This window comes from Pristis pectinata, chromosome 4 (genome assembly GCF_009764475.1).
Source record: "Pristis pectinata isolate sPriPec2 chromosome 4, sPriPec2.1.pri, whole genome shotgun sequence".
Taxonomy (NCBI): Eukaryota; Metazoa; Chordata; class Chondrichthyes; order Rhinopristiformes; family Pristidae; genus Pristis; species Pristis pectinata.
This window is the reverse complement of record NC_067408.1, coordinates 77,849,029-77,864,556: the sequence shown is the minus strand read 5'-3', so window position 1 is coordinate 77,864,556 and position 15,528 is coordinate 77,849,029. Positions and strand designations below refer to the sequence as shown.

Sequence of the window (15,528 nt, the reverse complement as noted above, 5' to 3'; positions counted from 1 at the left end):
TCACACAAAGATTCACCTTACTTTCATTATTTTCTTTCCCAGCATTATTTCCTCCCCAGGTCGCACGCATTCAATACAACATCCTTTCCTTCATTTACAGATCCTTTCATAGCTTCATTCCAGTTCCTGTACCCTCCTGCAATTCTCAACCCAATTGTTCACTTTTCCACTTTTTACTTAACATGACTTCAGTTCCGGGGACGACACTTGCAGAAGGATGTGTGGGCTTTGAAGAGGGTGCAGAAAAGATTGTAATTTCATGATCCTATCTATCCATGCACCATCTCAAGGTATCAAGACTTACACTCAGGACTTCTCTTCCTGGTGTACTGTACCTCTCCTTATTTTGAAAAGCCTCCTGAAAATCTTACATTTCATCAAAGCCAATTATCATCTTTCACTCTTCCCTTTGGTGTTGTTCAACACTAGTGTCTTCCAAAGTGCCTTTAAATTTCCGCTTATGCATCCAATTAACCCAGCTTCTCACATTGCCACATATTTTAGCACTGAACTTTAAATAACCACATAAAGTCATACCTTCAGAATGCAAAACTTTAAAATGGCAACTGGATTACATGAATTTATTTTCCTTTTAACCCTTCATCTCTACAACAAACTTGATCTTGAAATCACCTGAGCAACAATGTGGATATTGTTCTCATGTTTTCTTTTATCTCATATGTGTTCAGATTAATTAAGATCAGACCTTCCAGGTAGCATGCTCGACATCTCTTACTTTTTGGGACAGGTTAACAGAAATGAAATCACAAGGGCAGACTTACACTTCAAAATGTACAACTTGCTAATTTTACATACAGGTCACCAAGCTGTGCTCGTAAAGCTTTGCATCACTAATCCAATAAAAAATAGAATACTTAACAGTTTCTATTACCGCAGAGCTAATGGAATTTTTTTTTATTGCTATTCATCCTACCAGACTTGCAACAATAAAGTCTTCAAAAACAATGCAACTCATAAAGGCTTCTTTATAGCTCCCTTGTAATTATACCCCAACATATGCTGCCACTTAATCATAAATAATCTACCTATTACCCATTAGAATAAGATCAAAATGAATGCAAGTGAAAAATGGTATTAATGATGATGCATTCTCAACACTACAGACCATGAGGAGCATACAAATCTCAGTGCACATTACAGTCGTGATTGGCATAGAATGTCAGCTACAGATTTGTCCTTTCTCTCCAATCAAGTCGTTTTGATAAATCTCAATGGTCTTTGCAGGGCAATTAACATTTCCAGTAAATTTTAAGTTAAATCAGGTTATTCAATAGCATTGCTCAATTCAGTGCAAAAGTAAACACAAAGCAAAAATATCCAGATTTGTATATTGTGCACAGAAGGGCACCAATTATGCAAATTGTTTTCAAAACACCACTCCAATTGATAACAACCGCAAACTTCTATATTTATTTCTAAACCAGGACTTCTTCTGACATATAACAGCTGATATTTTACCAAAGTGAGCATTATGGGGTATCATTACCTTTACTCTTTGTTTCATTCTCACTGGATCTGTATTTTCAGCCTCCATCCTGGTGTCAGCGAGAATCATTTCTGCTTCTGTCATCCACTTGGCTAGGTCTTTCAGGTCACTGTTGAAGGTGCGCCATTTTTCCACACTTCTATCAAACCTCCTGGGTAAAAGAAGTGCAAATTTTAATTTGAATTATGATTTTACCTCAGGTTATATATTTTCAATTTTTAAATTAACAACAAATTTTTTTAAAAAAGTAATCTTGGAAAACAGTCAAGGTGGTACAAGTCTCAATTCAGTGCTGTGTGGCAAATCAAACTAAATTGGAATTATGCCAACATGAAAGTCAACGTCATTGTTTTTCCCACAAAAACACTAAGTGGATCTTTACAGCTGTGCAATTAAAGAAGCACGTATTTGAGCTTTTACTGCAATTGACAGTTAATTACCCAGGCCTTGGAGATTAATGATTTATACCTGTTGCTATGCTTGGCTGAAAATGTGAACCTGACTTTTTTTTTGCAGATATACCAGCATCTCCATTCATTGGTGATAGCAAGCTCAGGATTTCTGCACAATTTACAGCTGGGAATCTGTTCAAACAGCTTCTGCCAAGTTGGAATGAATGGAAGGTGTTCTTATCCACTGATTTCAAAGGAAGAGATTTTGGGGTTTGAGTCTTTTTTATGTCTTTGTTTCTATTTTACAAATGTTTCAATAACACTGAGTCATTTTTGAAAATATGTTGGATGTTGGAAATATGCATAAAGATTTTGACAACTTTAAGAGTCAGCTAAACCTGGGGAACCTGCTTAATAAGCTGGCACAAAAAAGAGGAGCTGCCAGAGGAATACAGCAGGTCAGGCAGCATCTGTGGATGGAAATGGACAGTTGATGTTTCGGGTCGAGACCCTTCAGCTGGACAAACGCTGACTGTCCATTTCCCTCCATAGAGGCTGCTGGACCTCCCGAGTTCCTCCAGCAGCTCGTTTTTTGCTCCAGACTCCAGCATCTGCCATCTCTATTTTCTGATTAGTTACTTGGCAGCTTGCTTCACAGTTATTTTGATGCTGGGGCCAGTTCTAACTTACTCCACTTGACAGCATTCATACCAAACACCACAGATAGAATCAGCTTCTTTCAATAACATCTCATTGGGGGGAACTGCACAAGGGAAGTGTGAATCTACCTCACAGGTTGGCTGTGAGAATGGATGACTCACCAGTAACCGCAAACTCTGAGTCATTCTCTGTCACTTGGGAAGGGCATTTTGAGGAAAACTTTTGCCTGTGAAACAATTTTCAAGCTTAAAACTGTGTCTTCATGTGGAGAGGGTATAAATAAAAGGAATACATTCACTGCTTTGAAACATTAGCTCATGTGTTCCAGTTGAGCCAATTTTATTTGGAATTACCACTTGCATAAGCATTTTGTGCCTTTTCAAACCTAGTGAATATTTTCTTTTATCATACAACTGACATTTCACCATTTGACCCCTGCAACGCTCAAGTTAGAAAGTGGTAAAGAACACATTGGTCAATAGATTGGCAGAACTCAATGCAAATTTGTCACTTTTGGAGATGATGCCAATTGCAATAAGGTTAATTATGAGGCACCGCCTGAGAACAAGCAGTCCAGGTTTTATAGGGAGCTGTAAGCTACACCCTGCATGCCTGCTGACATTCCAATGCAAACATGGAAAACTTCGGGATTCCCATGGGACTGTCAAATCTCCAAAGCCGTGAGCAGCTGTTTGCGATAGTTTTTGCAGGCTTCATTCCGACACTGGAATCTTCTTGGTGTCCAGTGAAGCAGAAGTTGTGACAATCCCTCAGAACTTCTAGTGAGGAACTCACTCAAAAAAACCCATGACAGGTTGGATCTGCCATGAAGACTTCTTCCCCATCCATTTCAATGGAGAATAATGGATGTGAAGGACTAAAGCACTTGTTAATTTTATTTTATTATTCATTGTGTTCAAGTGTTTGAAGCACTTTGAAATGATTCTTCTTCACATTTTATATCATTTTCATTATTTTAAATATTAGTTTGATGTCTGGAAGACTTGAAGTTTTTGTCATGTTGAAAGTTAGCTAAATCAGTGGCAAGGCTTAGAGAGCTGTCAAAGTTTGTTTCAATGGCCACAACTCATTCTTCCCAAATTGATCATGCTCCCCTCACATCCCAAGTGCTGCCATTTATATGCCTAGTAGATCCTCACTGCTGAGGACAAAAGTTCTTTCTCTCTCCAAGTCCCTGTTAGTGCAAGTACATGTTATGTACAAATTTTCTGAAGCCAAACAGTGACAGGCATATGAAACACAATATAGACAAGTGCAAAGTAATCTGCTCAAGGAGAAATCAGCAACATATATATCTCTGGAATGGTTTCAACAAATCTGGTATGTTTATGCATTTGATAGACTTACATTTCAACTTGCCCAACTTTGGAAGAGGAATGCAATTTGAACAGAAGAATACAAGTCAGTGGGAATCATGTTCAAAACTGTGTATTGTCGAGATAGACTGGGCAGAGCATACGAGTGGCCACCAAGACATAAACAAAGCACATACAATTCATGGGCATTGCAGGAGCTGCAGTACAGTTATTCTGACTGCTGAAAGTCTATATTATCCAGAGAATTAACTCCCTCAGAACGACATGATAGGATCAGCCTGAAAAATGTAGAATCAACTTATCTCTCCAATCTACGGAAACAGGACACAGCTTAAAGTTGTAAAACAACCATGGGAGGCATGATTGTCAGCATAGACATGGTGGGACGAAGGGACTGCTTCTGTGCTGTACAACTCACTTGAATATCTTACATGTAAATTGCCTCTCAAATTTCAAATTCTGTGCATGAAATAGCCAAAAGTGCATCATTATCAACCATGTGCCAATAAAATCCTGTTCCATATATTCAACATGGAGTCATTACACTAAATTCACTGGCAAACTGGAACATAAATGTAAAAAGTTTGCATGGGCGTTTCACGTCCGAAGATCCAGATACCAATAAAAGGACTGAATTTAAGTGTTCATGCAAGCAAAGTCACCTCTGCCGATGGTTCTTACAAATTAGTGCAGAACATCTCTGTATCATGAACATGTTTAAAAAGGCGGTCTGTATTTTCACTTTTTCCTTTGTTGGTCAGGTATTGTGTGCTGTTGATTCCAACAAGCCAGCTCACAGACAAGAGTCCCAACAATTGGTTAATTTGTAATCCTGGCCACTAATTACTGATTCAAAGGTAAAATACAGATTCACTGTTCATGAGCCAAGGGCAGCAAACTGCCTAATCACCCCTGGTTATATTCATCTCTCTGCAATGTCATTTGATCATCTCATTTCAGTAAGACACAAAAATTACCTCAGCAACCTGAGCATCTTCACACCCGGCCAATGTCATGTGAAATGCAGAAACAGCAGTAAAAAAAACAACTTTCTAAAACAAAATCTAGCCATCCAGCAATGCAGTGCTTATTTCCACTTGGTTCATTTTGATCCATTGTGACATGTATTAAGCAGATCACGGAGAGCATACTGAATTAAAATAAATTTACATCACTTTGATTTATTCAGTTTTCAAGATGCACCAAGTGTGCAACTGTGGAGTTTGCCACACGACAGAGAACTTGCAAGTTGTTCACCTTCACTGTGTATTTCACCTCAAATATTACTTATTGAATTTGCATAAGCTGAAATCACAAGGTTCTTATTTCCAGTGTTAAAGCTTTCCCTCTGAATGCAAAATGCTGATATTATACTGTAAATCTCAGCTGATGTGTCTGTATGTGATCATGTTTCATGTTGCTCTTCATTCTCTCAACTGATGTACTTATAAGAGTTTTGATGTTAAAAATGTTCATTACCAATTGCTGACTAATTTTTTGATGAAACCTGTGACACCAAGCAATGATTTAAGGACTGCTCTCATTCACCCATCACAGTATTCAGAGTGCTCTTTTCAAGCAGACACACCATCTTACATGCACTTTAACAAGGAACAGTAATTCATTTGCAGTAAACTTTCACACATACAAAAAGTGCTGGAGGAACTCAGCAGGTCAGGCAGCATTTATGGAGAGAAATAAACAGTTGAGTCGTCTGCTTATTTCCCTCCATAGATGCTGCCTGACCTGCTGAGTTCCTCCAGCACTTTTTGTGTGTGTTGCTCCAGATTACAGCATCTACAGAATCTCTTGTGAAACTATAACACACATTAATTTACATAGGTACAGTAACACAAGGACAGTACCTATATTTTCTGAATGAGATCATCAAAACTAATTTCCCTTTTTGGGTTTTTGTCCACATCTGCAACTAGAAGGACAAAACAGCGTGCAAACCCAAAGCAAATCATTGTTTTGAGGTCTGGGCATCCATGTCAAAACTGAAGTTAACAATCACTTTGACCTTTAAAATGTCACACACCATCTAATTGCCAGAAGATCAAGTGGAAGACCTGTCCCAGTTGAGCATCCCAATTATGGTTAGCTCTGTAACTTTCTGTACAATACTGTCCTTGGGCTTGATGAGGTGAAATAAACACTGTTCAGCACAGAACATGCCAGCCCTTTTGTGTCTAGAACGCAATAAAAGGTTCAAAGGATGGTCGAACATCCAGAAGATAGACACTTAGACTCACAGAGAGATACAGCACGGAAACAAGCCGTCACCCCACAGTGACCATCAAGCACCCAGTTTTACATTTATCCTTCCCTGATCCATTTGTATTCTCCCCACATTGCAATCAATTCACCCCCAGATTCATCTGCATACAAGGGGAACTTTTCAATGGTCAATCAACCAACTAACTTGCAAATCCTCAGGATGTGGGAGGACACCAGAGCACCTGAATAAATTTAGACAAGCACTTAAATAGGCAAGGAATAAAAGGATACTGACCTAATGCATGCAAATGGGATAAGCGCAGATGGGCAAAACGGTCAGCAGTGACATGGAAGGCCGAAGGGCCCTTTTCTTTGTTGTACAACTCGATGACATTCCCCTCCCTGCTCACAAATCATCCATTTTTGCATAATCAGCAAATTTGGAATATGACATTTGGTCCTCTCAGCCAAATCATTGACAAAGATCCTGAATAGCTGGTGCTCAGGAGTCCATTCCAAGCCTAACGACTTGAGAAAGGTCCACGTATTCCCACTCTTTGCTTTCTGTACATGAACCAATTCTCCTTCCATGTCAGTTTATGTGTGCACTAACCTGTTTGACCAAATGCCTTCTGAAAATCTAACAGCTGAGATGTCCCCTGAGGCCTAATGTGTGACCATGGGTAAAAAACACATGTCACACAGTGTGGTATAAGAAGCAAAGTAAGAGACAAAACTACATATAGAAAAATAAATTTAACTTTTTGCACAATTTATTTCCTTCACAAGTCCACTATACAACGTCCCCCATACTGTCAGACGACATCCTTGCAATGTGAATCATGAGCAAAACCTTCTTCAGCAAAATGTATTAGTCTTTTTAAGGTTAACTATGTTAGAGAGTACTTAGTTGGATAAATAGAAACCCCTCTATTCATCTGTTAGACCACATATATAGCTCATGGATTGGTTTCCATACCTTCCACAATGATTTACAAATGCTTAGTGGCCCAAACGATGCTAGATTTGGAAAGATGAAAAATTGCAAGGTTAACCAAATATGAGGAGAAATTTTAGCTATCATGAGTTATTTTCTTTCTGTTTAGAGGCTCAGGTATATTCACAGAACATTTATGATCAGGAATTGGGAGGATGCAAATTCAGTTGAGATTTGATACTATGGACAATATCCAAATGCAAAAATTCATTGTTTCAAACTAGTAAACCAGTATGTCTTCAAAATATGCAGAACTTATGATGTAAAGAATGCTCGAACAGGAAGCAAAGCCAGGACTTAGTAAACGAGGCAATTTTATGTCAGCAATATCAGTTCAACATTATCAGATATAAAAATGCTTCAAAATAATCCTTTGGGAATTTACATAGATAATCTGATGGATTAAGGTTCTGTCACTGTCCTGAAACTATCACCGTGTAAGGGCTGCAGTAAACCCACTGATTTAATAACAAATTACAAGATTGTCTAGGTATTTTACATTCCTAATTCTGCCTTACCGTAAGCTCCATTATTCCTACCGAACTTGCTTATTAAATAGAAGCAAGAACTAAGATATTGTGGGATAATTTGTGTTGCGGAAAACATGAAGGGGGACAAATGGCCAAATTTATTTTGTAGGGTTCCTGACAAATATCGGGGGTAGATTTCTATGCAAACCTTGAAAGGAATTTTAACCTCAGGTGATCAACTGGAGAAGGGCTGGGGTGGGGTTCGGGGGGGGGAATGGATGGTGATGGCAAGAGCGGAGTTAACTTTAAAACAATGGAATAATCCAAGCACAAATTGGCTCCCATATTGTTTGGACAAGGAGTGGAGACACAAAGAAACCAACATGTTCTCCAGAGCCAACACTTCATTGAAGTGTTTGTGTAAGACTGTTTTACTCAAATTTCTGGTTAGTCTGACAGAGGAATCAGGATGGAGACCTGGAGTCTGGAGCAACAAACAAAATGCTGAAGGAACACAGAGGGTCAGGCAGCATCTGCAGAGGGAAATGGATAGTTGATATTTCAGGTTGAGACCCTTCATCTGGAATCAGGATAGATGCTGGATTCAGATGAGGTGCTCTCTTTGGTATTGCCTGACCACAAGGATCCTCCCCAACATCCATTCTCAGATCATTCCATACTCCCCAGCTCCTATAATCCTGTGATTAAAAGCCACCGTCCACTACATTATCCTGTTCCCCCCACCTGCAGCTGTTCCGCCCCCACCACCACGTTATCCCTACCTATCTCCAAGGTCCCTTGGTGCCATCTCCAGTGTCCCCATCTGATGTATTCAAGGCTCCCTTAATGACAGCCATCAGACACTGACCAGCAACTATCTCTCCCATCCTTCATTATCTTATCTGTTCCCCAGCTTTCATATATTTGTTTGTTTACAGGATAGGGATGATGCTTCTCAAGTCAGCATTTATTATCCTTTGCTAACTGCCCTGAATTGAGGATGCAGCGAAGATTCAACCAGATTGTTAAGTCTGGTGTCACATTAATATCAGAGCAGGTGATCTCATATTCCAACCAGTCTATCACTTCTTTTTTCAATATTGTCACTCAAGTAGGGCACAGATAGCGAATTTTTAATATATGTGATCTAAGAGACCTGGCTCCTTGCTAAGTACCTCTCAGAATACTTGATCGGACATGGCTAAAGAGCAATTTTGAAGATGATCCAGAGTTGAAGGTGACATTGAGGAAAGGGGGAATGTCTGAAGTATGACAAAGTGATAACTTCGATCCACTTACTGTCAGCTACCCCTAAATTACTTAACAGCACCAGGTCCTTATGGCATTGTGAAAGGGCGGTGTTATTTTATCTCTAACACATCCTGCCTTGCTTGCTTATGATTTGGCTGATCAATTATCGTTCCAAGTAAGGTATTCTCTGTAACTTGCAGGGCAAATCACAAAAAACGTGCCTGCTCAGAATGTCGTAACTGAATGAATTTGTATGTCATAAGGTAACACATATTTATGAGGCTTCTGTCACCATAGTAATGGTTAAGGCACCAGTGCACATGTTAGGAATTATTATCAGACGTGATTGTTGATTGGAGAACATAGTTTAATATTTCTATACCATAGAGAATATTGTTTAATATTTTTATGCCATCATTTACAGAATAAAATTAGAAAAGATATCCACAGGATTTGTTCTTTCTGTGTTTATGATAATTATGACCCAAGTTATATTTTGAGGACAGCGTATATTTTCTTTTCAGAAAATGCTTTCCATTACCAACATTTCAAAGTCAAATGTTTGCATTTAAAGAACTTTCAGAAATTAAGAGGAAACAGTGCATTACATGAGCCATTCTTTTCATTTCAAAGAGTAGCTCATGTCCACGGCACAGGCTTGAATGTCAAAACACCCATGCAGTGCAGAAGTGAAGTTGGAGACAGAAGCAGTCAGCATTTTATGGTGAAAGAAGAACCGGTTTTACAGCATTAAAATTAAGAGCCGTCTCAATCAAAATCAGTTGTTTGGTAACGAGAAAACTGAAGTTTCTGCCACATGCATAGGTTGGATACATTACCTAATTGCATGATTTAAAAAAACAATCAAATTAGCTCTAACAAAACAGTGTAAAGAGAAAGGAAAACAACTTAACAGCAAAGCCTGAAGGATACACAGAATTTCCCAGCATACCACCTAAATTTATTTGCCATTTTGTTTTGCACAAGGCAGACCCACCGTAAAGAATTTGTTCTGCCATGCTTTCTGAAATATAGTTGAAGAAAACTAACACAGGGATCCTTGATTTCATTGCAAATACACTCTCATTCTGAACTCATTCCAGCTCATTCAGGTAAAACTTGTTAAACAAGAAATTAATTCATTTCTCCTCCAATTTGAAACCCAAGAACATAAGAATGAAAGAAATTGGAGCAGCAGGAGGTGATCTGGCCCGTCGAGCCTGCTCCGGCATTCAATAAGATCATGGCTGATCCATCTGTGGACTCAGATCCACCTACCTGCCTTTCCCCCAGAACCCTTAATTCCCCTACTATGCAAAAATGTATCTAACTGTGTCTTAAATGTATTTAGTGAGGTAGCCTCTACTGCTTCCCTGGGCAGAGAATTCCACAGATTCACTATTCTCTGGGAAAAGCGGTTCCTCCTCATCTCCATCCTAAATCTACTCCCCCAAATTTTGAGACTATGTCCCCTAGTTCTAGTCTCACCTATCAGTAGAAACAACTTTCCTGCCTCTATCTTATCTGTCCCTTTCATAATTTCATATGTTTCCATAAGATTCCTTCTCATTCTTCTGAATTCCAGTGAGTTTAGTCCCAAGCGACTCAATCTCTCCTCCTCGGCTAACACCCTCATCTCTGGAATCAACCTGATGAACCTCCTCTGCACCACCTCCAAAGCCAGTATATCCTTCAAGTAAAGAGACCAGAACTGCATGCCGTACTCCAGGTGCGGCCTCACCAGAACCCTGAACAGTTGCAGCATAACCTCCCTGCTCTTAAATTCAATCCCTCTGGCAATGAAGGCCAACATTCCATTTGTCTTCTTGATGACCTGTTGCACCTGCGAACCAACCTTTTGCGATTCATGCACAAGCACTCCCAAGTCCCTCAGCACAATAGCATGCTGCAATCTTTCACCATTTAAATAATCTGATCTTCTATTTTTCCTTCCAAAGTGGATGACCTCACATTTAACAACATTGTATTCCATCTGCCAGACTCTTGCCCACTCACTTAACCTATCTATACCTTTCTGCAGACTCTCCGCTCCTCTGCACAATTTGCTCTTCCACTCAATAAACAAGTAAAACTGAATAAACAAATTATTCCTAAGACCTACAATTATTAGCCAAAAGTTGCTTAGTTTATTTTTGAATCCTGCCAAATTAAAATTAGTATAACATTCATTGTCATTAGTCATTGTAAAATGTCATAGGGAAATTTTACATTCATCAAAACGAGTCCTGGATGAGCACTAATCACAAATGAAATACCCAAAACCCAGCAGATAGGAAAGAGAAGGAAGGCAGCAATTTATTACAAAGGACAGCAAGGTAAGTTAAAAAAATAACAAATTACAAGAGCTCCTTAAATGCTCAGTGAATCTGGTACATCTGGTATACTGCAGAAAGATACAGAGACGAATTTGATGCATGTGATAACTGATTCTCCAATGGCAATGGTGGGATGCAGTCAGATTCAGTGCCTCTGTGGTAGACATGGTGAAGAGAAAAGCAGCTGCTCTCAGCCAGGACTTAACAGGCGAGATAGGGGGAGAGTGTTCGCAATCACTGGGAGTCCAAATAAGGGGCGGTCACAGCCTTAGCTGAAGGGTAGGTTATTTTGAATCAAGATCAGAGGAAATTTCATCAACCAGGGGTGGTGAACCTATAGAATTCTCTATCATGGAAGACAATGGAGGCCAAGTCATTAAATATATTCAAGAAAGAGGTTGGTGCATTTCTTAATGCTAAAGGAATCAGGGGATATGGGGAGAAGGTGGGAACAGGGTATTCAAGTGGCTGATCAGCTATGATCATACTGAATGGTGGAGTTGGCAAAACAGCCCCTTCCTAACTCCTCTGTTTTTCCAGATGGCAGAAAGCGAATGTGTGCTGATGATGGCTGAGGGAGGAAGTGGATTTCCTGCAGTGATCCCCTCTCGTTTGCATCATCTGGGTTCACACATAAGAAAGCAGCAACTTGAATTACTATTTTCCTTGAGTACACCAGTGAGTACAATTCAAAAATAAAGCACTTCAATGGCTTTGGAATATGTTGTGGTTTTGAAAGATGCTCAATAAATGCAAATATGCACTTTTTATTGACGTTATAAAACCAAAACCCTGAAGTGCTGGTGCCATTAGGGGAAGAAAACTGAATTAAAGAGAGAAAAATATCATTGGGTAGTATTATTGGATGAGACAGTGGGTTGTGCAGAAGCAGTGAGTGGGTTATTTAAGCTCCAGTTAAATAATTGTAAATCAGCAATCTACCAAGTCTGACATGCTGATGCTAGGGCATTGAGGCAAAAAGAAAAAGAGATACTTACAAACAACTAAGAAAGGCAAAATGCATGCATTGCTACATTCAGCAACTGATATAAAGCAAGCTCCTTCATTAATCACAATGATACAGAACACTGCCTGGTTGGCAGAACCTTATTGACTCAGGTGTGGCCAACAGTAAATGGGAAGCAATGATTGGCTAGTAACCTGAGTAAGTTAACTGCTTTTTCATCTCAAATCAATTGTCCTTACTTTGTGAATTCCTCTTCACCTCCTGCTAATTTAATTTATAGTCCCTTTGCTTTTTAATGTTACATATCCTAAGAACAACACAATAACTCAGACCATTTATGTTGCTGCCAGTGACACTCATCCTCACAAACTCCTTCTTCCATCATACATCTCCTTCAACAATGTTAACCTTCTCTCAGGTATCAGCTATTAATATTTTTCTCAAAGTTATCTTCTCATCACACACATTTACCATTAGTTTCAGTGATGTATTTGGATCAGGAATTTTCCTGAATTAATATCTGTCGCCCTGTTTTATCTTAATCAAAGCCCGTTTTAGTTCAACTTCAAGTCAAGCAGTCAGATGGCAGATGAGGTTATTTTCAAACACCCAAAACAAAAAGAAAATATTCCCGCCCCCCCACCTCCCCAGTATGACTCCCTTCCATTAACTTCTTCTGACCCCAGCTCCAACTCCTTCAATATCTTCACCACCCCCCGACCTCCCCCTCTGTGATGTCGAAAGGTCAGTACTGAGCAGAGGCCTCAGCTGTGTACCATTGTGTCTGCACCTAAACGACTTCCAAGCCTGTTATGATGTTGAGCTTTTCTTCCATCACCTCCATGCCTACTTCTTTGGCAGAGTCCTCACCCCCCACTGAAGACACCTTCTCACGCGTCCAACAATCTTCTTCCTCTTGGATACTGCCCTCTGGCCTTTTACCCTCTCTTGATCTTTTCCGATTGCTGACACGACATCAAATACCTTGACTTCTCCACTCCCCCTCAATCTCTCTGAAAGCACAGCTCTTCATTCATTCCTCACCCATCCTAACCTTCTCATTAAACACACAGATCAGAGTGATGCTGTTGTGGCCCAGCAGATTGACCTTTACCTTGCAGAGGCTAGATGGCAGCTCTTGTTCATCTTCTCATATCTAACCCTGGACCGTAACCCCACCAACAAATGCTGCTGTCTCCCAGAGCAATACAGATCTCATCATATCAGGAGACTTCCTTCCACAGCCTCCAACCTGATAGTCCCCCAACCCTGCACTGCCTGCTTCTACCTCTTACTAAATTTTCACAAACAGAACTATCCGAAGTAGGCCCCTGGTCTCTGCTTGCTCCTGTCCCACTGAACTCACCTCTTCATACCTCAACCCTATCCTGTCCCCCATTGTCCAGTCCCTTCCCACCTATATCCCGGACACCTCCAATGCCCTCCACCACTTTGATAATTTTCAATTCCCTGGCCCCCATCAACTCATCTTCACCATGCATGTCCAATTCCTGCACACCTCTGTCCCCCATCAGAAAGGTTTTAGGGCCTTCCACTTCTTTCTGGGACAACAATCTAACTAGTTCCCCTTGATTAACATTCTCATCTCCCAGGCAGAACTTGTTCTGTCCCCTCAACAACTTCTTTTTTGATTGGTCTCACTTTCTACAAATCAAAGGAGCAGTCTTGCGACCTCAACCGCATCTCTTCCATTTCCTGCACTTCTGCTCTCATCCGAGACAGAATAGAGACAGAGTTCCCTCGGTTCTTTCACCCTACCAGCCTCCGCATCCAGCATATCATCCAACGTCATTTCAGCCAACTGCTATGTAATCCCACCACCGGTCACATCTTCCCCTCCCCCATCCCTTTCTGCTTTCCCCAGTGACCACTCTCTCCAGGACCCCCCGGTTCGCTCATCCCTTTCAACTCAACCCTTCCTATCCCCAGGCACTTTCCCCTGCCACTATAGGAGGTGCAACGCCTGTCCCTGCACCTCCTCCCTCACCACCATCCAAGACCATAAACAGCCCTTCCAGGTGAGGTAGAGATTCAGATGCACCTCCTCAAGCTTTGTTTAGTGCATTCAGTGCTCGAGATGTGGCCTCTTGTACATTGGCAAGAATAAGCGTCGACAAAATGACCACTTTGCCAAGCACCTGTGCTCTGTCCACAACGGCCATCTTGAATCTGCAGCTCTCTGTTGTCTCCACTTATTGCTTTCCAGCATCTGACTCTACCTCCACCTCCCCTCCCCGGATCCATCTGCCCATCATCCGTCTCCCAGTGTAGTGGTTAGCATAACGCTATTACAGCGCCAGTGACCTGGGTTCAATTCCGGCAGCTGTCTACAAGGAGTTTGTACGTTCTCCCCATGACTGCGTGGGTTTCTTCCGGGTGCTCCGGTTTCCTCCCACACTCCAAAGACGTACGGGTTAGGAAGTTGTGGGCATGCTATGTTAGTGCCGTAAATGTGGCAACACTTGCGGGCTGCCCCCAGGACACTCTGCGCAAAGATGCATTTCACTGTATGTTGTTTCGATGTACATGTGACTAATAAAGATATCTTATCTATTGCCTGTTAGCCCATGCCTCAACCCGCCACCTCACCTCTTTATACTGGCTATCTCCCCTCCACCCTATCAGTCCTGACGCATGGTCTCGACCCAAAACGTGAACTATCCATTTGCCTTCATAGGTGCTGCCTGACCCACTGGGTTCCTCCAGCAATTTGTTTTTTTTCGTTCCAGCATTTTCTGTTTTATTTCAGATTTTTCAGCATCTGCACTGAAGGGTAATGCAATGGCACAACAGTTCACACAGCTGCCTCACTGTTGCAGAGACCCAGGTTCAATCCTAAACCATCTGTGGAGTTTGCATATTGTCCCTGTGATTATATGCAGTTCCTTTGGTTTTCTTCCACATGTCAAAGATGTGCTGACTGGTTAATTGGCTGCTGAAAATTTCTCCCAGTGACAGTGGCTGGGTGCTGAACTGGGGGTGGGAATAAGTTCATGGAGACGCAAGAGGAGAATTGGAATTAGGTAGGTGGGTGATTGATCGTTAATGTAGATGCAGTGAGCTGAAGGGCCTATTTCCATGCAAAATGACTCTGCAAATCTGCTTTCCTATTCTTGTTTAAACAGCCTCCTTAATTAACATTTTTAGGTTCAGAAGGTCGGCCACGTGACATTATTTTTCACAGGAAACAAAATGAAGTTTTGGCTGTACAATACCATCTTGCATTTATGTCACCGAAAGAACTGTTTCTAATGTTTCATCCTATTGAATAAGGGAGAGAGGAGCAAATCAAATAAATCCAGTTAAGATAAACATGCATCAGTTGAGCGAGTTGCTTTCAAACTGTCAGAATCCACAACTTGAGAATAAA

General features: G+C 40.8%; 1 protein-coding gene across 3 annotated transcripts in view; it reads right to left on the bottom strand.

Moving 5' to 3' along the window:
• dmd (dystrophin) overlaps nucleotides 1-15,528 on the bottom strand; it is a 1,415,828-nt gene that overhangs the window by 628,399 nt on the left and 771,901 nt on the right. For all 3 annotated transcript variants that reach the window (XM_052015085.1, XM_052015086.1, XM_052015087.1), the window contains exon 45: nucleotides 1,508-1,658. In XM_052015085.1, the coding sequence (XP_051871045.1) occupies nucleotides 1,508-1,658 (151 nt within the window). The remainder of the gene's footprint in view (nucleotides 1-1,507; nucleotides 1,659-15,528) is intronic.